The sequence below is a fragment of the Toxorhynchites rutilus genome, chromosome 3 (genome assembly GCF_029784135.1).
Source record: "Toxorhynchites rutilus septentrionalis strain SRP chromosome 3, ASM2978413v1, whole genome shotgun sequence".
NCBI lineage: Eukaryota > Metazoa > Arthropoda > Insecta > Diptera > Culicidae > Toxorhynchites > Toxorhynchites rutilus.
Genome location: NC_073746.1, coordinates 317707496 through 317732034, shown reverse-complemented (window position 1 = coordinate 317732034; position 24539 = coordinate 317707496). Strand labels below are relative to the sequence as shown.

The 24539-nt window shown below is 40.9% G+C and overlaps 2 protein-coding genes across 2 annotated transcripts in view; one reads left to right on the top strand and one right to left on the bottom strand.

Annotated features, from left to right (window-relative positions):
* LOC129780254 (40S ribosomal protein S8-like) overlaps positions 1 to 24539 on the top strand; it is a 263344-nt gene that overhangs the window by 101544 nt on the left and 137261 nt on the right. The gene's annotated exons all lie outside the window — the stretch shown is intronic.
* Positions 15879 to 16457, bottom strand: LOC129780269 (uncharacterized). The gene has a single exon (XM_055788337.1). The coding sequence runs from the start codon at positions 16364 to 16366 to the stop codon at positions 16037 to 16039; it is 330 nt and encodes a 109-aa protein (XP_055644312.1). The 5' UTR covers positions 16367 to 16457; the 3' UTR covers positions 15879 to 16036.

Below are 24539 nucleotides of genomic sequence, written 5' to 3'. Positions count from 1 at the left end.
GCAAAGAGCTGGGGATAAGTCATCAAACCGTTATTAACCATTTGAAAAAGCTTGGATTCACAAAGAAGCTCAATGTATGGGTGCCACACACGTTGACGCAAAAAAACATCTTTGACCGTATCGACGCATGTGAATCGCTGCTGAATCGCAACAAAATCGACGCGTTTCTGAAGCGGATGGTGACTGGCGATGAAAAGTGGGTCACTTACGATAACGTGAAGCGCAAACGGTCGTGGTCGAAGCCCGCTGAAGCGGCTCAGACGGTGGCCAAGCCCTCATTAATGGCCAGGAAGGTTCTGCTGTGTGTTTAGTGGGATTGTCAAGGAATAATCTGAAGCGGAGCTGCTTCCCTATGGCCAAACGCTCAATTCCGACCTGTACTGCCAACAACTGGACCGCTTGAAGGTAGCACTCATGAAGAAGAGGCCATCTTTGATAAACAGAGGCCGCATTGTCTTCCATCAGGACAACTCCAGGCCACACACTTCTTTGGTGACGCGCCAGAAGCTCCGGGAGCTCGGATGGGAGGTTCTTTTGCATCCGTCGTATAGTCCGGACCTTGCACCCAGTGACTACCACCTGTTTTTGTCCATGGCGAACGAGCTAGGTAGTCAGAAGTTAGCCACAAAAGAGGCCTGTGAAAATTGACTATCCGAGTTTTTTGCCAATAAGGAAGCGAGCTTCTATAACAGGGGTATTATGAAGTTGGCATTTCGTTGGGAACAAGTCATCGAACAAAACGGCGCATATTTGACTTAAAACAGATGATTGTAACTAATTTTATGAACAAATGAAAATTCAAAAAAAAAATACCGCAGGACTTTTTTGACAGCCTAATACTTCATTACGGTAAAAATATATGTTTAGGACTTACGTTGAAAAACATTTGAAGACATGTGGCTTAATACAAAATGTAGCGATATTTAAAAAAACCTCTTTTTATCCTAATACAAACTTTTAATATATTATTCGTGTTGCCCAATCAAAGCACGAACGTTTTCAATGTAGAATTGAAATCCCAGCAATACAAATAAACCTCGTTGATTCCATCGGACGTTATGAGTACAAAAACATTTAACTTGTTTACGTTATGCCTAGCTGGTACCTGATGTCAAATATCTTGAGTGTATCTCTGCATATACATATAAATTTACTTAGATTCAGACATCGTTCATCAGTCGAACAATCTTCCTTATAGAGCGAATAACAGTATACCAAAATGGACGGCAGCAAAATTTTCTCGTGTTGTAGACCATTTCCAAAAAACGTTCATCTGAAAAATGTTTCTTAACCGTGTCAGTGATTGAGAAATTTAGGCGACTCGCACACCGGAGCAATAAGTAACTAGCAAGCTGCAATACGCAATATGCAACAGGAAAGATAAAACTGCAACGAAGGCGGCCGAAAAAATTCGTGTAGTTTATGGACCCGATACTGTATCGATTCGCACAGCACAGCGTTGGTTTGATCGATTTCGTTCTGGTGTAGTGGCTGTCGAAGATACACCCCGTACTGGTAGGCCAATCGTCGTGGAAACCGATAAAATCGTTGACATCATCCAAGTAGACCGGCGTGTGAGCACTCGCGCGATTAGCCAGGAACTGGGTATAGACCATGAAACAGTTTGGAACCATTTGCAGAAGATTGGATTCCAAAAAAAAGCTGGATGTATGGTTGCCACACGAGTTGACGCAAAAAAATCTTTTAGACCGAATCAATGCCTGCGATGCACTGCTGAAACGGAACGAACTCGACCCATTTTTGAAGAAGATGACGACTGATGATGAAAAGTGGATCACGTACGACAACCTAAAGCGAAAAAAAGTCGTGGTCGAAGCGCGGTGAGCCGGCCCAAACCATCGCCAAGCCCGGATTGACGACCAGGAAGGTTTTGCTGTGTGTTTGGTGGGATTGGAAGGGAATCATCCACTATGAGCTGCTCAACTATGGCCAGTCCCTCAACTCGGTTCTCTACTGTGAGCAGCTTGACCGTTCGAAGTAGGCGATTGACCAGAAGCGGCCAGAAATGATCAATAGAAATGGTGTTGTTTTCCACAAGGACAACGCTCGGCCTCACACATCTTTGATGACCCGCCAGAAGCTACGGGAGCTCGGATGGGATGTTCTATTGCACCCATCGTATAGTCCGGATCTGGCTCCAAGTGGTTATTATCTCTTCTGGTCCATGCAAAACGCTCTTGGTGATACTAAGTTGGCCTCAAAAGAGGGGTTGGTGTTAATAATGAAGTTGCCTTCTAAATGGCAACAAGTTTGCGAACAAAACGGCGCATATTTGACTTAAATTGGATAATTTTAAATATGTTAAATAGAGCGTCAAATTTCGATCAGAAATACGACATTTCTTTTTCCCCAACCCAATATTTCTAGCCTAATAAACTTTTTCTGAGCGGTCGTTTCTGCCCAACAAACATTAAATCGCATAACTTTGCACATGATAAGTTACATCGTATCAAATCACAATCGCATAAAAGATCAATCAAAATATCGATCATGTATATCTAAACTCGCATAAAATGCAAAAACACGATTTTCCATATTATCGATGGATTGCATATCAGTCCAAAAAGCATCGCAAATCGTTATATACGGCTTTATATGCATACTAAATATGGAATATACGTATATTGCCACCACTTTTGCGTGTATATGCTTGTTATATGCATCATATATCATACAAATGTGTCTTGGTTGTATGTATATCGCCTCCAATTATAGCTATTCATACGACTTAATGTTTGCTGGGTGTTGCAGTTGTTTTCTGCTGCGATTTATTCCGGTAACGATTAAATCGTATAACTTGGCTTATTCTAAGTCTTATATTTAGTACACTGAGAGAAATAATTAGTAAATATAACGAATTTTTTGGTAAATACTACCAATCTATAGTCATTTTCGACCGTACTAATAAACACATATGTCAAGCAGAACAATGATTCGGAAGCCCAATATCGGCTACATTTTTTTGCCGAAAATGCACGTATCAGAATTATATCCTTATTATACCTCCGTATTGCCTTATAGGAACAATGAAAATGGTTAATACGCGCTTTTCTCACCACTTTTCAGATATGACAATATCCAAGCTTACTAATGTTATCGAGTAAAATATACTAATCTCTGGTAGGGATGCGGGTTTGTTGACAATATGTACAAAAAATTTGTACATTCTACTAATTTTGCATTACCAAATGTATTTAGTTGTTTTCGACCGAGGATTTTTCTAAGGGTAGGAACGAATCACAATCGTATATAACGTCGATCAAAATAAACACCGTGCAGAACTAAAATCGTATGATATGCGAAAAAAATGATTTTATTTATCTCGACAAATTAAGTCGTGATTGGGTATAACAAACATCGGTACACGCTATTGTAAAATTGAACTAATAAAAAAAATGCAGATTCATGCAGATGCAGTTCGAAAGTCACATAAAAGTATAATTTAAATCAATGTAGTACTGCGAAAAATCGTGTTACATGCTGTGGAATATCTTTCAACAGTAAATCATATTAGAACGTAATTGAGGACATATTACATCATATTGCGAATTTGACACATCTTCGTTGATGTTTATTTCAAGACGGATTTATGGTATAAGGTGCGGTCGTTTGGTCATGAAATTGGATAGGGGAGCGGTATATGAAAACAATACAAAAGGAAGTGTTTACCTGAAGCATGGAAGAGAGAGGTTAACCACAAGCTATTGAAATTCTGCATTCTTTCAATAAGTTCAGTGGTGTTCAACTTCAACTAGTACTAGTACTCGAAACAAAACGTTGTTTCATAATGGTTGTGGAGTGGTTTTGTCGTATTGACCAATCTGGGAGTATACTTCAAAGTGCGCCTTGGTTTATTTATTTATCAAGGTTCTAAAAAAAAATAAATAAATATAACCTCACGAATACTCGTACTAGATGCATGCATTAGTAGTATATTAATCCAAACTAATTCGCAAACATTTTCCATGTATGTATATCGCCACTTTTGCATGTATATGCTAGTTGGATGCATTCTATACCACCTAAAATATGGAATATATGATGCTGTATATGCACTAGATATACGATTTAATGTTTGCTGGGTGGATACACAATATGTATTGTTTGGTGCATATTCGAATGAATCAGATGATATTCCTACTTGTGAGCAGGGTACATACAGGGTGTTTGTTTATTCAGTGCAAATATTATGAGGTGTGATAGAGGGTCATATTTTGGGGATAGAAAAATCATTCTATAGCTATGGTCAAATTACAACTACAGGGTGGCGCATAAGTCACGCAACGCTCTCTGAAGGAACAAAAATAACGATCGTGCTGCAACTATCGAGCGTGTTGGTTCCTAAGCGGTTCAGTTGTCGACTTTGTATTTTTATTCGAGAATGAAGATTGTGTATCGTGAGACTTTTTTTATAAACGATTTTTTTTGTGCAAATCTGTTGCGTGACTTATGTGCCACCCTGTATGACAGAGTTGGGCGTGGTGCACAAATTACGTTACGTTAAAAATGCGGTTTTTGGACCACCTATATCCTCCCCCCCCCCCCCTATGTAACAATAAGTAACGCAAGACGATTAACTCCCGAAAAAGAGATGCCATTCGACGTTCAACTCTGTTGAAAGCACTGCATCCTGGAGCATTAGTATCAACGAATATAGCATCAAGATTCAATTGATTTAAATGATAAATCGAAAATATTTATATTTCAAAACGAGGATCTGATCCTCCATCCACATTAAATATGATTACTTGCTTGATTATTCCTTGATGTTGGACTGAGGTTCCAGTGGAATGAAAGGCCAAGTTTAAATAATTAAACGGATGAATTAAAGTTTTATTAATAACTAGATGTGTTCACTGCGCGTTCTAATTTTTGAATGAACATGATTGTTCAAGCACACAGCAGAAGGCTGATGGTGTGCTCTCACTTTGCTATGATGCCACCGTGCGCATACACAAGATGTTCAAATGCACAAGGTGGGTCGTTCGTTGTTCTACCAACACTCCTCCTCAACGAACATTGCCATCCTTTGACGACAAACCTAGAATTCGCGCGAACTTCTGTTGTTTAACTGAACCCATCGGCTTTGTGAGTATATCAGCCACCATATCTTCACTGGGACAGTATTGGAACTCCATGCAACCATCATCACACAGCTGCTTCACGAAATGTCCTCGCACCTCGATGTGCTTGGACCGACGATTCTTTCTTTCCGAACTGACGAACTGAATACAGCTTTGATTGTCCTCCATCACCTTGACCGGATCACTCAGTTGTTCGCCCATATTCTTCAGCAAGTTTCGAAGCCAAATCAGTTCTTGACTTGCTTCACTCAGCGCCACATATTCGGATTCCATCGAAGACAGTGTGACGCAACTTTGTCTCCGACTTACCCACGATACTGCCGCACCGGCATAGTGGAAGACGAAACCAGTTGTAGATTTCCTTGTAGCTGCATCACCGGCCCAATCGGCATCCGAATAGCCAATTAATTCTCCACCAGTGTCGCTATACGTTAATTTCCACTCTTTTGTCGAATTCAGGTAACGTACAACTCGTTTAGCCGCCACCCAATCCGCCTCCGTTGGCGAACTCACTTTCCTGCCCAATATCGCCACGCTGGCTGCTACATCCGGTCTAGCACATACGGAAATGTACAGCAGCGCTCCAACGAGACTCCGATAACCCGTCCCGTCTGTTAATTGAGGACTATTATCTTCCATGCTCGGGAAACCCTCTTCCATTGGCGTCTTCGCTCGCTTCGCATCGCGGAGTCCAAACTTTTCCGCAACACGATCGATATATCCTTGCACCGAAATACTGTACTTCCCATCTTCACTATCGATTTCTAATCCCAGGAAGTAATTGAGGTCTCCAAGATTGGTGATTTCGAAATTTCGTTTCAGAACCGTCATCTCCGTTTCATCTTCGCAACCCACCAAAATATCGTCCACATACACAATTAAATATACACGTTTCCCATGAACTAGCATTGTGTATAAACATGGATCAGCATCACTTTGACTGAATCCCATTTCCAGAAGAACACCATGCAATCGTTGATTCCAGCATCTAGCGGACTGTTTGAGTCCGTAAATGCTTTTTTCTCAGACGGCATACCAAATTTTCCTTCCCTTTCATCGAGTATCCAGGTGGCTGCTTCATGAAGATTTCTTCGTTCAAATCACCGTACAAGTAGGCCGTTTTGACATCAAAATGTTTCAACTTAATTCCCTTCTTGCTTGCAACGGCTAGAAGGACTCGTAGTGTGGTGTGGCTGGATACTGGTGCGAAAATCTCGTCATAATCCACTCCGTATTTTTGGGAATATCCTTGAGCCACTAGACGAGCTTTATATTTGGTGATATCTCCAGCTGCGTTCCTCTTCAGCTTATACACCCAGCGACAACCAACCGCTTTCCGCCCAGCAGGTAGGCTAACAAGCTCCCATGTTCCATTCTGTTCATGAGATTTCAGCTCGTCGATCATTGCATTTTTGCAGCTTTCCTTCTGTTCACAAGTTACAGCTTCTTTGAAAAAACTTGGTTCAATTATCTCTGTATTCAGGGGACACGCTGCGAAAATTTCCTCAATCAGCCTCACAGGAGCGACACCTTTCGTAGACCTCTTCGAACGCCGAGCTACTTCGTCTAAAGGAAAACCATGAAACGATTGGTTTCCTTCAGAAGCGCTGTCGTAAAACGAATCACTCGGATCACAGCCATCTTCCGAATCCATCACTTCTTCTACGGACTCCGAATTTCCTTCGGATGATGTTGAGGTTACACCAGTTTCAACGGTAGACTCATTGCCTGGTAACGTCAGTGGTACTTCCAAATCTCCTCCTGTTTCTTGGCCCTGGCCCTGAACAACCTCGTTCGCATCGAACAGTTCGAGAAATTTTGCATCTCTACTGATCGTTATCATATCCGTTTCAGGGTTCAAGAAACGATACGCTTTACGACCGTCTGCATAGCCTACAAACATCAGCTTTTCAACTTTAAGATCCAGTTTGCGTCGTTTTTCTTTGGGAATATGCACGTACGCCTCCGATCCAAAGACTCTTAGGTGACCATATGAAGGCTTCTTCCCATTCCAGAGTTCGAACGGTGTCTTGCATATTGTAGATGAAGGCAAACGATTCTGCAAGTAGTTCGCAGTGCAAATCGCTTCACCCCAGTACTTTTTGCTCAACCGTGACTACGCAAGCATACACCGCAGCATCTCAACAAGAGAGCGGTTCTTCCGTTCGGCCACACCGTTTTGTTGTGGAGAATATGGTGCAGTTTGTTCGTGAATTATGCCACAGCCGGCGAAAAACCCTCTCAACGAGCCACCTATGTACTCGCCACCACCGTCAGAACGAATTTTCTTCGGATAATACCCAAACTGATTCTTCACTAGACTGCAAAAAACCCGAATTTTCTCTTCCGCGTCCGATTTTCGTCGCAACAAATACAACACCGTATAACGACTATAATCGTCTACTAGAACCATGTAGAATCGATTACCACTAGGTGTTTCCTCTTCCATCGGACCGCCCAAGTCACTATGCACCAAATCTCCCACTGCTCTAGACTTTCTGTCCGACACTTTTGGGAACGATTCCCGGAACATTTTCCCCTCACAGCATGGACCACACATCGTTTGTATCTCACAAGTTGCTATTTTCAAACCATATCCCAGGTTTTCGCGCACTATTTTGTCCACAGCTTGAACGTCACGATGTCCGAAACGACGATGCCACAAATGACGACACAAGTTTGAATGTTTCGGATCCACTAGAAACGCATTTTCTGGAGCTTGCTTCAAGTGGTACAATCCCCCCTTACGCTGACCAACTAGAACGGTTTCCTCTCCTTTCAAGATACGGCACTCCGTTTCTCCAAACAGCACCCGGAAACCTAAGTCTGTGATTCTACTCACCGACAGCAAGTTGCCAGCGAGAGATGGAACGTGTAACACATTTTCCAGTCTCACATTAACCTGGACTCCATCACCATTGAATGAAGTCAATTTTCCCGTACCACTTCCAGCTGATTTGATGGATTTTCCATCCGCCAAACAAACCGACGTGGCCTTGGTACTATCCACAGCATTCAACAACGACGCGTCACTCGTCATATGAGCCGTTGCACCAGAATCTAAGTACCAAAAACCAGCACCACTAGCTTCACCTGTCACTAAGCACACTTCAACATTAGCGCCCGATTTTACAGCCAAACTCGCTTTCTGGCAATCCGTCTTCTCTTTCTCACGTTTGTCCTGCGCCAATTTACGGCAGTCCCGCCGAAAATGTCCTTCCTTTTTGCAGTAATGGCACAACTGTTCTTTCTTCAAATTGTTCTTATATGCACTCTTCAATTTAGCGGTGTTTATCACTAGTGCCTTTTCATTGACAATTCCACTGACACTTTCAGCACGACGTCGACCTTCGTCAAGCAGTTTCCCTTTCACAAAGTCCACTGTGAGGTCTGCATCCGGTCGACTCTCCAATGCAACGATCAAACCGTCATATGATTGGGGAAGACTGGACAACATCAACGTGACGAACCAGTTGTCCTTCACTTCCTCCCCTAGCGCTACTAACCGGAGACGAAGAGTCGCCATCTCTTTCAAGTGTTCAGCCATATTACCATTTTCCGCCATGCTAATTGTGTGACATCTATTACGGAGGAATCACCCAACACGCTCTGCGAAGCCGAATCACTCTTTCGTTATGGGGCGATACTTGTTGCTGTATGACTGGATGTGGGTAACGTGCGTTTGTGTGTGCATCAAGTATATGCATAAAAGGTGGGATATTACTGTGAGGCATAACAGGCGATATCGGCCAGGTTATTATTATAGCTTATGGTGCCACACATCCTCCCCCATCCCAAAAATAAAGAAGTGCAAAGTAAAACATGAAATAATGAAATGATCATTTGGCTAACCTTTCATCGGTTTCACATAGAATATTTCTAAAAAAAATCTATTGCTATACCTATCGTTCGGTAATTCACTGTCAAACTGTCAGTTTTCAAAAGCGTGACTGATCTGGAACCACACAAGATTCTGATCTGGAACCACAACAAAATTCTACGCAATCATCCCAATCCGCTATAGACAAAATTGCGCATACTCATTCCAGGCCGCTAACGATCAAATCCTGCGCAGTCATTCCGAGTCGCTATCGACAGAATCCTACGCGGTCATCATGATCCACTATCGAAAAAAATTTTGCGTGGTCATCCCAAACTGCTATCTACAAAATTCTACATGGTCATCCCGAGCCGCTTTTAACCATGCATGGTCGATTCGATCCGCTGTTGATTTAAGAAAAAAATTCAGTCACCTGCGTCATCGAGTCACCATTCCAGCCCGCTGCCGAATGAGAACAACAAATATATCCTATCAGGATCTGCTGACGACAGTATGTTGTAGATAAATTTAATATGTTTAATGAAGCGACCCTAATTCCTCCATATATGTGTGTAAAGATGCTTGGAGAATACCTCGCCAAACCATTCTTCATATTTCATTAAAGCAGACTTGCGCTTTGTCGTCAAGTTCCAAAAGTGCATCACCCTTGTCGAAAATCGAACACTTCTCTAATTATATTTTTGTTCAACTTATGTTGTTACCAAGTCTCCATTTTTTTACTGACATCAATTTTGTTATTTTTGTGCGAGTGAAACAAATCTCAAGTTTCCACTCGGTTCGTGGCAGTTCAACACACACGGGACATTTTTTGATTACTCGGCGCATAATTATTTATCGGCAGATATAGCAGGGTAACTCCAAGCGCCTTCCCAGAAATTTGAAGGTAGAAGAATTAGCTTGTAGAATTAATTTCGGAAAAATAAGACAGTTGAGTGTTGCACGCTAACAGGATTGGTCGAGTTTTAGTTGTATGAAAGAAAGCCAAGACCGTTCAGACACGCTACATTCATGAAATATTTCAACCACATTTGGGATATATTGAGGTTTAACTAACAAAATATCGAGTCAAGTTCTGTTCTCCATACGGTCGTCCCAAGCCGTACTTGTTCTGCGCTTTTGTTCCGATCCGCCAATAATTTTATTTCCACATTCTTAGCATTATAATTTTTTCATACGGTCGTCCCGAACTGTATTTGTTCTGCGCGGTCATCCCGACCCGCAAATAATTTTACTTCCATTTTCACACAGCACGGTCGTCCCGATCCGCACTTTTATCATTATAATTTTTTCTACGGTCGTCCCGATCCGTACTTTTTCTGCGCGGTCGTCCCGATCCGCATATAACTTTACTTCCATTTTTAACACAGCACGGTCGTCCCGATCCGCACTTTTATCATTATATTTTTTTTCTACGGTCGTCCCGATACGTACTTTTTCTGCGCGGTCGTCCTGATCCGCAAATAATTTTACTTCCATTTTCACACAGCACGGTCGTCCCGATCCGCACTCTTATTATTATTTTCTTATTATTTTTCACTCTTATAATTTTTTATATGGTCGTCCAAAGCCGTACTTGTTTGTGTCCCGATCCGCGCATACCCACTTTTATTCTACCGTAATTATGTGTACTTATTATAAAAGATTTACCTATTTTTACCTTGCTATGTTTAAAAAAAAGTGGAACATATCGGTGTTAATAATTTGTTCGTTTTCCTTTAGAGTAACGCTTATTGTTATATGACTCGGTATCTTGAGTTTCAATGTCCCCGTCGCTCAAGAGAACCACTTACGTCCAGAAATGCCTCGTTTGAAGACATGTTCTTCTTCTTCTTCAATGGCACTAACGTTCCTAGAGGAACTTCTCCGTCTCAACGTAGTATTACTTGCGTCATTTTTATTAGTACTTAGTTGAGATTTCTATGCCAAATAACACGCCTTGAATGCATTTTGAGTGGCAAGCTCTAGAATACGCGTGATCACAGTGCAAGTCGGAGGAAATTTCTTTGACGAAAAATCCCCCCGACCAGAACGGGAATCGAACCCGAACACCCGGCATGTTAGTTATGACGCTAACCACTCGGCCAAGGGAGCACCACATGAAGACATGTCCTCATTTTGAAAACACTTGACTCATTGTGAAGATAATTTGATTTTGTGAAGTCATTTTGAAGACACTACGAAATTTGTGAAGACATTTCAGTATGATAGCGTACCTGGGTTTTTGAGAGGTACTTCTACTTCCATGAATTTTCAACTATCGCTCAAAAATATTGTAAAAAAAAGAGGGCTTTCGCCCCAGTGCTATTCGCTTGCTTTTCTATCAGTGTCACCTGTCCAGTTTCGCTCCCAGAAATCAACAGAGACCTTTGTCCCGGGGTCATTCACTTGCTTTTTCCAAACCTTTCCATGCAGAAGAATCCACATGCATATAGAATGAATTCAACAAAAAAGTGACTTCCAGCGGTCTGAATACATATTTTCTCTAGATCACATTAGTTCATTTGCACTCGAAAGTTCTTATGATTGTGACATTGTTTTTTTTATTATTGGACCTATAATATACAATAGGGTAACCTATATTTTTCAAACGCCCACTTCACAAATCGAAGATTTTCCGATCACGTACCTAATCAACAACTAGCTCTATGAACATGGTCTGGGTCACAACCAAAACTGCGAAGCTGAACAAATTGAGTTATCACAGTTCCGCTTCTGTGGGACTACATCCACTCAGGCACAGTCCATCTAGCCAACCATCATTTCCAAACCCATAAAACATAATTCGCCGTTGCGCAATACATGCATTCCCCACACCCACCGAAACAAACCTCAAAATCTCAAGGCAAGTCAAATTAAACGCGCCATACAACAATATCAATCAGAATAAACACTGAAATTCTAAACCTTGTTAAAAAGTTAGTTACGAATACCAGTCTCCCTCGATATGACTGTGAAGATATTTGTATACACTTTTTTTACGCACCATATGAAAAACATTAAAAAAAATACCTTGCATCCCTGCTTACGTCAGCGATGGCGATTTATCAGCGACCACTTTCCGGATCATGCTTCAGATTCCACCTTTTAACAAAATTTAACCTTTTGTTGGAAAACTCACCTGCGGTGTGGGTGATTCCTCAGTAAAGAAGAGAAAGCTCAGAATTTCTGCTGAAAATTCAGCAGTCTGGTAGGATCGCCAAAATGTGTGACATCTATTACGGAGGAATCACCCAACACGCTCTGCGAAGCCGAATCACTCTTTCGTTATGGGGCGATACTTGTTGCTGTATGACTGGATGTGGGTAACGTGCGTTTGTGTGTGCATCAAGTATATGCATAAAAGGTGGGATATTACTGTGAGGCATAACAGGCGATATCGGCCAGGTTATTATTATAGCTTATGGTGCCACACACTAATGGTAATCAATTGACGCACAACGTGAATTATGCTGGACAACGATGCGCGTTCGTGATAGACTTTCAGCGCATCCCACATCTCCTTTGCCGTTTGCTTCTCAATCACGTGAATTAGCTGCGTGTCCTCCAATGCCAAACCGATAACCGCTTGCGCTTTCTCATCATTTGAGATCCAAGTCGCATCCACGGCTTCTGGCTTCGGATCAGTTACCACTTTCAGCAGCTTTTCCTTCGTTAAAAGCAAACGCATCTTAAATTTCCACACTGCGTAATTTCCGTCGTTTAACTTTTCGACTGTTGCTTTTGTATCTGCCATCTTGTTTTTCACAAGTACACAAGGCTCACTTGCAAAGTCTTAATGCGCTATGCACACGGCTAATACCGGTGAAAAAGTCCACAATCACGTTTAAAAATAACACCAAAACTTATGCGCTTTCCACGACAACTGGGCCCATAACCTGTTGGACTGAGGTTCCAGTGGAATGAAAGGCCAAGTTTAAATAATTAAACGGATGAATTATAGTTTTATTAATAACTAGATGTGTTCACTGCGCGTTCTAATTTTTGAATGAACATGATTGTTCAAGCACACAGCAGAAGGCTGATGGTGTGCTCTCGCTTTGCTATGATGCCACCGTGCGCATACACAAGATGTTCAAATGCACAAGGTGGGTCGTTCGTTGTTCTACCAACACTTGATACAGAATAAGACGTCGTGCACAAATTACGTAACGCTAAAAATCCAGATTTTGAACAGCCTCCCCCCCCCTACGTAACGCAATTTCCTATCTCTAATACACATTAAGTAACGCAAACTCGACCACTCTACCACACCCCCCTCCCCCTTCTCGTGTTACGTTATGTGTGCACGACGCCTAATATAGAATTCAGGCAGCTCGCACACCCTTTTAAAATCGAACTCTTGAGAAAATGTGTTCCAAAAATAGTGCCATCCTGAACGAACTGCAATTTACATTGGACCATTGTATTCAGCTGTTTCAGCATGATCAAGGTGCCCTACCATTATTTTGCATTCTACAATAAGAGACGGAATAAGCTTAAAAATACATGTTTTACACAAATTAAAATTAAAAAAGACAATAAATTAGAAATTGTTTTGTAAAATATCTCGAGAATGGCTTCATTTAGAAGGAGATTGATAAAAAACTTTTTTATTTTAAATAACATCAGGATAATTTAAGGCTAGAAAAGATTGTTAACATACAACGATTCGAAGTTTCGAATATTCATAAAAATTCGATGTTCTACAAAGTTCGTCAAAAATAGTTTTACTATCTTGGACTGATTTTTTAAATTTTCTGCATGACTTATATTTTAAATGAATTTTAAAAAAACATATTTTAGACATTGCAAATTAAAGTTTTTTTTAAAATAAATATTTTTTTTCAAATTTGAACATCAATACTCTATAACTCTTTCTAAGACACTATTTCGGTACGACTCATAGTTTTTGAGATATAAATTATCAAAGATTTCTCTTACTAAAATCGATATGCCCCTTTCAAAAGTTACACTTGAGTAAAAAAATCCCAATTGCTACGGAAAAATCATATTTCCTCCAACCCAAACAGAATACAAACTTTCGTTTGAATTAAAATACACGTTTTTAAAATCTACCTTTTTAGTATGAATTCATATAGAATTGCACCTACGCCTTTGGGCAGCAACGTTGCTGCACGTGGTGATCGAGTATACCGTGGGAACGTAGTGGAATATTCAGAAAGGCAAGTTCGAGAATACGTCTATCCAATACAAGTCTTCATAAGTATCATTGACAAAAGAGCCTCCGGCAGAAAGTACCCGATGCTCCCGGTATGATAAGTGTGACGCTATCCAATAACACTTTTTGACCATAACCTTTATCCGACATATTTCCCGATAAAAAATACGATTATTTTCCATGCGCATTCCGGAGAAACACGAAGATGATCCATTGAATTTAAATTCAAAAATGCAGATAACATTCCAACCGATACATCAACATATGTCTAAACTCACACTTCGGAAGTGTATTTTCTGCAATTTCGAGCAGCCACTTGGAAAGTTTCATCGAACATGTGTGTTTGAGAAGCTGGTTCACGCAGTATTGTATAGAGTGAGTGCACCGATCATCACTGACAGCCAGCACGGATTCATGAAACGGCGTTCAACAACAACAAACCTTATGTGCTATGTGTCAGCAATATCACGTTCTTTTGAATCAAAGCGACAAATGGATTCAGTTTATGTTGACTTCGCGAAAGCATTCGATACAGTACCGCACAATCTCATCATTCAGAAAATGAATCACATTGGTTTTCCCTCATGGATTACCAAATGGATATACTCGTACTTATCGGATCGTAAAGCTTTCGTTATTGTTAATTCCGTGCGCTCTAGAATATTCACCATTCCATCTGGTGTGCCACAAGGAAGTGTTCTCGGCCCGCTTCTGTTTATTATTTATGTTAACGACCTATGTGAGCTACTTTCCACATCCAAGCTTTTGTTCGCCGATGATCTCAAAATTTACAGTGAGATTGCATCATCCATTGACTGCATCAAACTTCAAGATGATATTAATTGTTTGCTAATCTGGTGCAATGATAACGGTATGCGTGTGAATAGTAAAAAGTGTAAAGCCATATCCTACAGTCGCTGCAATAATGTCATTCGCCACCAATACCACATGGGGCTGGAGCCCATAGAACGCGCAAACTCGATCTGTGATCTAGGAGTAATGATCGACTCTAAACTGAAGTTCAATGAGCACATAGTAATCACAACCGCTAAAGCATACACTGTGCTCGGTTTCATTCGTCGCCATGCTTCTGGATTTTCTGACGTGTATTGCCTCAAAAAGTTATACTGCGCGCTAGTTCGGAGCATCATGGAATATGCTGCACCGGTTTGGTCCCCATTCCTCGTTACACAAATTGTTGCGTTGGAGCGAATCCAGATGATCCAGATCATGCGGTTTGCTTTGCGACAGCTCCCTTGGAATGATCCGATAAATCTTCCGAGTTATGCTGATCGTTGTAAACTGATTGACTTGGAAACACTATCAGCCAGGCGTACCAAACTACAAAGAATATTTATTTATAATTTAATAACCGGCAATGTGGACTGTCCCGAACTGTTACGTCAAGTTCCGTGGAATATTCCTCCCCGTCGTTTTCGTAATTCATCGTTATTTCTTATACCATTCCATAGAACGAATTATGGTTTCAACAATAGTTTCAATTTGTGTTTACGTTCTTTTAACAATGTTAGTGATGTGTTTGATTTTACTCTGTCCAAGAATGTGTTTAGTACTAGAATAAGAAACTTAGAATAATTTAGATCTTAAGGTTTCAGTCTGTACGACGTTGTCGAAGATGGTGAAATAAAAATAAAAAAATAAAAAATAAACATGGGAATTATGTTGTAATCATTCCCTTGACTGAGTTCACTCGTAATCAGAACCGGGAACAGAAATGTTTTGATCAAATTAGTGTTACATATTCAAAACGGGGTTGTTTCGTGGGTTGTTATTTAATTTATTAATCACTGTATTTGGTATAAGTTCGTTCTGCTACTCTATTTCTTCAGTCTGTGTTATCAGCAGCGATTTTCAGGTGACCCCTAGGTTGGCAGTAATGTTAGCGCACGCAAAAAAAAACGTTCGCTTAGTTTAACCGCCAAACGATTGCGATCCGGCGCTAGCAGCGGAGCCCGATCCGAATCCTCCGTGTGGTCCGAATCCCTGGGAGAAACTTTGCGATGCAGCGTTCGAAGCCGACCCGCTGAATCCACCATGCGGTCCGAATCCTCCCTGAGAGAAAGACTGTGACGCAGCGTTGGAAGCGGATCCAGAAAAGCCTCCAAAACCTCCGAAGCCTCCCTGGCCGAAAGATTGGGAGTTGGCGTTCGCAGCGGATCCACTGAATCCTCCAAACTGGGGAGCGCAGCTCACGGTGGCAATCACGCTGGCAATCAAAGCTATGCACACAATCGACTTCATGTTGATGCTGAAGTGAAGTTCTCAATTACTACTGACGCTTTCAAGCTATCACAAAGCAGGACAAACTCTGATGCTCTAGTCCGAACATGACCAATCTTTTATACCAATGCCGGTCGCGCCAACATACAAAAATGTGAATTTTGATAACCGTGTATACAATTCGAACCCACCCTCTTATCGGTACAAGAGAGTCGCACGCAACAGCTGATGAACCGTTGAACGAGTTTCTTTTGGCGAGATTTTTTTTCCTTCATGTTGGTTCCAGCTTCCGATTAAGGTGAATGTTGTCCTCAGGCATGGACTTTCCGATGCAGACGTAGGGATTTCCAAGCTCTTTACGCGTGTTTCTGGTTTTGTTTGTGTGATGCATGCGATGTGAAACACCAGGAAATGCACTAGTTTAGGGGATTTTTGTTTCACGCTATTTGATCTGTTGTTCTTCCTTATGATGGGTGATCTGATTATTTTTTATTTATTTATTTTTTCTGAAAAGTACATAAATTGCTTAATATGGCATCCCTTGTTTATATAGGTGACGTAAGCGACAAAATGGACAAAATCAAAATTTTGGTTGCTACACATTCTACATAACGTAATACGTATGCTCAACATGCAAACAAACATTTTTTGTTCTAAAACAATAGAGAAATTTTGGAAAAAAGTTTTTGAATAATCACAGCTTGAACGCACGTGATTACGTTACGTTATGCAAAGATGGGCAGTACAGTTGGCCTCACTTATTTCGAACTAAGGTAAATAAAAACAAAATCGTTAGACTGGTCTACTTCATGCTCATGCTCAAAATTTGTTTGATTTGTTGTTGCTTGGCGTCGTGGCGGTGGCGTCGAGTGAAGCTTTCGTACTCGGGGTGAAAGAGTTAATCTGTAAGTCACAATGTCAATGTAAAATGATGATTTTCTAACATTTTCAGCGTAGAAAGAATACATACATGGGAAATTTTAAGAGAAATTCTGATTTTTCTAAAAAAATCAAATCGTGTACCCGAGGGCGGTCCGCGGGCCGCATCTCCCGCACCCCCCAGTCGACGCCACTGACCGTGATCACGCATATTCTAAGACCGAGGACATAGTAAACGCGATGCGGGCGCGGGCTCGATTGCGGGAAAGCTCTTTTGTTTACGGCTGTGGAAATCAAATGCAATCCGCCCGGACCTGACATAGGCTGATGTCACATTAGGCGGATTCGCCACCGCGGATTCCGCGAGTAAAACCGCAGCGGTGGATCTACAGTGTATTGTGAATGAGCCATGTCACACAGAGTGGGGCGGTTTTAAAATGGAGAAAATAACCGTCGCGATATCCGCGGCGGCGAATCCGCCTAATGTGACATCAGCCATAGTAAACGCGATGCGAATGCGATTTCAATGCGGCGAAACTGTGTGTGGAGAGTTTTGCCGCTAGTGAACGCAAGTGGTGGTTGCCAGACGATTTTCATAAATATCTTCACAAGCGAACTCATCGAATGGATATAAAGATTGAGTGGTTAAATTATTATTTTCGTTTTGTTCGATGGATTATATAACTTAATTCTTATTTACATAATGCATATAATGAAAACGTTACGTTCAGGGCTTTCCATTTACCATGTTCACAGAAAAAAACGATCTCACAATTCAATTGTTTACAAAATGAAGGCATGATTTTATATCGGGAATCCTTGTGCTGGGTTGTTTACACGTGGAATGGAGTGGAATGAAACACGATTCAACGGATTAAACAGAGCCATGGTCTAAAGTAAAAAGCAAAAAGTGGTCAAATAAACACCGGAGCAGCAAGATCGCGCCTCAACACGTGCTAGAAAGCTATATGAGCGTATTTTGAACAATTCCAACCAATGCATTCTCATGGATGACGAAACATACGCCAAAGAAGATTCCAGAGCACTGCCGTGACCCCAATTTTATACCATATCGTTTGGAGAGAATGTACCATTTCCGGATACGACTGTTGCGATGGAAAAATTCGGTCAAAAAGTGCTCGTTTGACAAGCCATTTGCGATCGTCCACTTTTATCACAAAAGGGACTATAAATGCTCAAATTTAATTGAAAGAATGCTTGAAGAAGAGATTGCTTCTACTTTATAGAAAGCACGAGGTTCCTCCTCTATTCTGGCCGGATTTTGCATCAGCACATTATGTCAAATCCGCTCTACAATGGTTTTCGTAAAACAACATCATGTTCGTCGAAAAGACCTCAACCCACCTAACTGTCTCCATCTGCGGCCAATTGAACGTTACTGGGCAATTGTCAAGGCCAAGTTCAATGAGGAAGGTACAGTGTCTAAAAATATGTCAGAGTTCAAGAAGAATTGGTCTGCAGCATCCAAAAAGTGCACAAAGACTACTGTGTAGAATTTGATGAATGGAGTTAAGTCTAAAGTTCGATCCTTATTTAGAAATCAACAATAAGCTTGGTTGTTTCATTTAATTGCTATGTAAACTTAATATTCTTTAATAAAAATCACTTTTGTAAATACTTTCTGAACGTTTTCAGTTTTATTTTATGTATTTATGTTTGAAAGTTTAAGACTACTTTTCGATACACTTCTTAGAGCATGCCACTCAGAATACTGTCGAGATGTGTTACATGGCATACAAATCTCAGCTAGATACTAATGAAAATGAAGCAAGCAATACTACATTGTAACTGCGGGTTTCGGTGCTCGGTGGCACACACGAAACTCCCTTTAAAAATGCCTCAGGGTCGGCATACGCTTTATTATTTGCTTGGGGAAAAACCTCGCGTTTGGCTACGTTGCCTTACCACCTACTTCCTTAACCTACACTCACCTGGAAGCTGGGCTGCGACGACTCGATGTTCCGGTTGTAGAAGGGACAGTTCTCCAATAATAATTCGTCGTCTGCCGGGAAATCGCGAATTCCCGGGAAATTCCGCGAGCACTCGCGGATAACGCACGATCGCACCTTTTTCCTCAATCCTCTTAAACCCCGGATTGATCTCCTTCTTTTCACCAATCTTTTCACTGATCTTATTCGCGCGAACAATCGCCTTTTTTTCCACGCGCGAAATATCCTTTTTTCTCTTAAAACTCGACCGTTCCGTCCAAAGGTTTCTTTTCCAGTCCCCTTTATACCTTTTCAAGCTTGGTCGTCAACCTCTCGACCCGGTCATTACCCTCATGATCCCAGGTACAGGTCCGAATTCCCATTTTCTGACCTATCTAAATATTTGTCGCCCATGCCAATGCCATCTGGTGGCGGGTGCTGGTATCACCGGTTAAGGGCCGTGTACCCAGTTGTGGCGGTACAAGTGAGGCGTGAAGCGATGAAAATTCACGCAACCCCACGCTTAGCTTTTTCCCGACGGTGATTCATCAAAATTCGCGAACTAAAACACGCTAATTTCGTGTGTCTCACACGTTCACCTCCATGAACAGTCACAACATTGAGAAGTTCCTCTAGGAACGTTAATGCTTTCAAAGAAGAAAAAAAATAAAATTTTTTTGGCTAACGCTAAAGGACACTAACAAATATTTTGGTTAAAAATGAAGACGCCTTCCGACACTAAATTCATTCACATTTATACTAATCTTATTGCTTTGAATACAGTCTTCCGGTATATAGGAGTGTCAACGTTGGTCAAAGATTTTCGACTGGGCTCAAGCGTTGAATGTCAATTGGACAGGCTTTGTTTATTTATTTTTGGCATGAAAAAAGATGATGTTTTTTCATCTTATAAAGTGTTTTATTAAGGATATTCTTATTACAATTTCTTTGGCTCAGTGTTTCCCAAGTACTTTTCCACAATAATGAAAATTGTTTCAAAACGTACAATTCAAAGATTTTATTTCTTTTTCACCAAGTAACATCGATGCTGAACCGAAATGACCTTGCTAAGAGTTTCTGTCATTCAATCAAATTGATCACCATCAATCTCTCTCTATTGGGCGATCCTCGGTACTTATCTCATGATGCGATACGAAAGGGACCGATCGGCGCTCTGAACTCGATGACTAATTTCGATACTTTTTATTCCGGCGTCTACCAATCCTTCCCCAACTAGCAGCAGCAGCAGCAGCCATGATATGATGTTTGCGGTGAAGCGCTGCGGTAAGGTTATCGCACTCGATTACGATCACGATCGATCTGGTTTTTGCAGCGCCACTCGCGGGAATCACCGCGATCGATGAAGTAAACACTGTGTAAGATAACGATTCGGGGTTTCTGCGCTGATTGGGGGAAATTTCCGCAGGAAGTCCACTGCTGCTCGTGAGGCAATATTATTTGGCCTACAAAACTGTAAACTTGTTTTGATGGAGCTTGTAGCATTTAGGAACGACCATGAAACTGTCCTATTAGTGAAGTTTTTTTTCCTGATTGTTGTTTATTTTCGAGGATTAATCTTCGGATAAACAAAGTGTTTGGTGGCTTATTTAACCGCAAGTGGATTTACCGTCTGAATGATGCATCTTCAATTCAATAACCGGATTCTTGCAAATCGCTTTTGCGATTATTACTGCCCTGCTCGTTTCAGCGTTTTATAAATGAAGCTTTACAGGCGAAATTTCTTAAATCTCAGTTACACACTGCTCATTTGAACCGCAGTACATTTCTTGGGGTCAGTTTCTCAAGTTCGAAAACCAAAAGTTATCGCATGTATTTGATCTAGTTTTCCACTTTCCTCGCACCTCTCTTCCGAATATGAATACATTGTTGAAACGGGGGCACTATTAAACGATTTATAGCGATGCAATTGAATGACGAGACGATTTATGCCTAGATGTAACTGATCCTTCGAATGCGAAAATCTTCCCATCAGTTATCTTGATGTTACTAGTTACAATCTCCATATATTCATAAATAATTTCCCATTAACAATATTTTCATCCGACTGAACTCTTTTCAAACACAAAATCAATAACAATTATTTGATTTGAATAGTATTTTTTGTATTCAATTCTTTTTCAAATTTAGCAAAAGTCTAAATCATGTAAGCGACTTAGTCGTGTAGCAAAATCAAAACCAAATTAATCGAACATCGATGGTATCGATTAATATCTGATGGTTCCCGGAATAAATCGCCCCAAAAAATTGTAGGAGGTTGTGTCCAAGATACGACCGCATTGTTGACGTAGAACTACACTGTTATTTTATATAGGTCGCTATACATCGGTGGCTTGAAACTACTAGGAATATAAACACTTCTCATCATTTTGCGCTATTCTCAAAAGAAACGCTTATGTTAATATTACTGGCCTCGAAAAAAGTTGCATTACTTGCTCATGCTCGAGGAAAGCGCAGCTGTCACTCTTAGTGGAGGAGGTTTTGCTACTGTCAAGCGAAACCTAATCACATACAAAATTCCAGAACGACATTTACTTTCTTGGTGACTAATAAAGCGAAATAAACTCTTCTTGTTAATAACAACCTCGAAAACAGTAGCAATGCTTCATCATGATCAATATTAGCGCAAATGCAATCCTAGTTGAAGGCAGTTTTGCGATTGGCACGCGAACCCAAATAACTTATAACATTCCAGTAAAACATTCAAGATGCTTGGTATTCCCCAAATATTTTTTAGCGCTCAACCTTACCGCCTGCTTCGCCATAACGTCAGTTTAATGCATTGATGCATTCTCAAAGGCACCAACGAAGCCCTTATGATGACAGAAAACAATGTTAACTGCTTGGAAAAAGACTGAATTATGCCCAGCCGGGTGTTATGATTGATGCTAGGATCGTTAGCAAAATCTCAAGCAGAACTGTCAGTGGGATACCCAATTCATGTGAAAACAAAGGGAAAATGTCGGTGGGATACTCGATATGTCGGCTCCTGTCAGTTCAATATGGGTTCTCTAAAGACGTCACCGAGGTGATTATGCCACACAGCTTGTACTCTGTTGTAACACCCATCGATGCGAATTCGCTGATGAGTTTGTCAAGAGCGACCGCCTTCACCACCAGCGGGAGAAGCTTGATTTTAGTTGCTGCCTGGGTAACGGCGCCGAAATCGCCTACTTCGATGCGGTGTCACACTCGCGAAGGCTCGGTTCCGTGCGAGCGCTTTTCACTGCACCAACATCGCGTGCAGCATTAGATGACGCTTGTCTCGAAATTTTATTGCCCCTGGCAATGCGTTCGTTTTTTGCAGGGCTCGAACCTGCCTTCCTCTTCTTCTTGCTCATCACACACTACGCGAAGCGTCCAATTTATGACGCGGAAAGAAAAACACACGATACGAATAACGCGAAAAACGAACAGAAAAATCAAACGACGATATCCAAGTTGTATTACCACTGGTGGGGTCCAATCTTAGATCGAAGCGCAGCGAAAGCAAAGTGAACTGGATTGCTCAACAGTCCGATGCCGAATGAAAGATTGCCTTCTTTCTTTCTTTCTTTGTTTTTAAGAGGCTTTAAACTTTGCAGTTCATTCGCCTCTAATGAAAGATTGCCTCAGCGAGATCCACTGTTTATACTCTAGGCAAGTATTCCCCTTCATTCTTCTACCTTTTCCTTTGTTCACGGAGACTTCAAATCCTACGATTTCCCCTTCGTTGCTCGTTATTGACACCTCTGTTCGGGAAAGCACACAAATGGACAGAACAAATGTATGGGAAAATGGAAACGCTTAAAGTTTTCATGATTTTTAACCGCCTTCAAACCAGGGGAATCTAATGTACAGCATATTAAACAAATCTTACGGAAATTCCGATTCGTTTGGTATGTAAATCGCCAAAATCCGTTCGCGACAAAAATAGTTATTAACGTTAACTTTATTTCATAAAAACGTGACCTGTTTTCTGATTTGGCACCCTTAATGAAAGACGTAGTTCTACGTCAAAACAACTCCAACAGAAACAAACGTTCAGAAAGAGTGTAGTAGGCTAGAAATATTGTGACGCAGGAGAAACATCATGGGTATAAGACGGTTTGTGATTCCATGAGCGAGTAAGGTAAATGATTTTGGTTTGTCCAGTCGAAAATATGATCATGGTTTGTCCACTGTTTTGAATGCTTTAGTTGATCGCACCTGTGTAATAATATAATATAAATAATATTGTCTTCTTCATGATTTACAGTAGTTTTATAGTATATTTTCACGGATCTACATGCTTCAAAGGATCATAAAATCCACATACTGTGCCCCTCACTTGAGCTAACTTTTAATCAATCACCAGATGATTATTTGGTACGTATTCAGACCTTTTTTAGATTATAACACTTACAAACGCTTGCATACCATTTGTATCAGATTTACATAGCTAAACCATGTAATTAACGCATTTCGATGACCTGAATTCTGATCATGAGTTGTCCGATTCACTAATGTTGTTTTGTCCACATGATTTCTATGGCAACCGCTTAGCGCGCTGTAATTTGTTTAGGTCCTTTTGATGTCTTCGCGCATAGCGGGAATAGAGTTTCTTTGTGTTGAGTGTGTTGAGGTGAACACTTTTGAAATGCCCAAGAAAAGGCAATATTCTGAAGAAAGCCTAAAGTATGAATGGATCAATATGAGGACAGTAAACTCTAACTTTGATAAATACAACATCTACTTGAAAATTCGAAATTTTTCATTCAAAAATGGTGATTTCTAAAACCGGACAAACCTCGATCTTTTTTGGACAAAACATGATCAGAACTTGACAAACCATGATCATAATTTCTCTTTGAGGAAAATCGTTAAAAAACATAAATATTTGAATAATTTCAACGCCTTACGGTACAATTAGAAACTAGAGACTTAGGGCTCTCGAACAAACCCAAACTCGTCTTAATTATATGTAATTTTCATGAAGATCGATTTGCATTTACTAGTTGCGTGAAAACATCCTAAATTGGAAAAACCAAGATCATCTACCCTGTACGATTTATGATTTTGCGCGTTGTGGAACACAAATTTGAGTGTAAAAGACCGCCGCTTCCGACGGCGGGTCGGCGGTAGGCTCTGATCGCGTCATGTTGCCGGCTTGGGCCCTTTCGATTCCTTATCCTTGTTAAATGGGGACTTCGCCTCCCTCACATTGACCCCGGAATAAATTAGTAATTGGCAATCTAACGTACAAATCTACACCTAGGCGGCGCTGCGGTGAAAGTGATGATGGTTTTAAATTTTGCCATGTGAGCTTATGGAAGGTTTGTAGTTCTTTCCATAAATTACAATGTTATAATCATTAAAGATTATTTGAT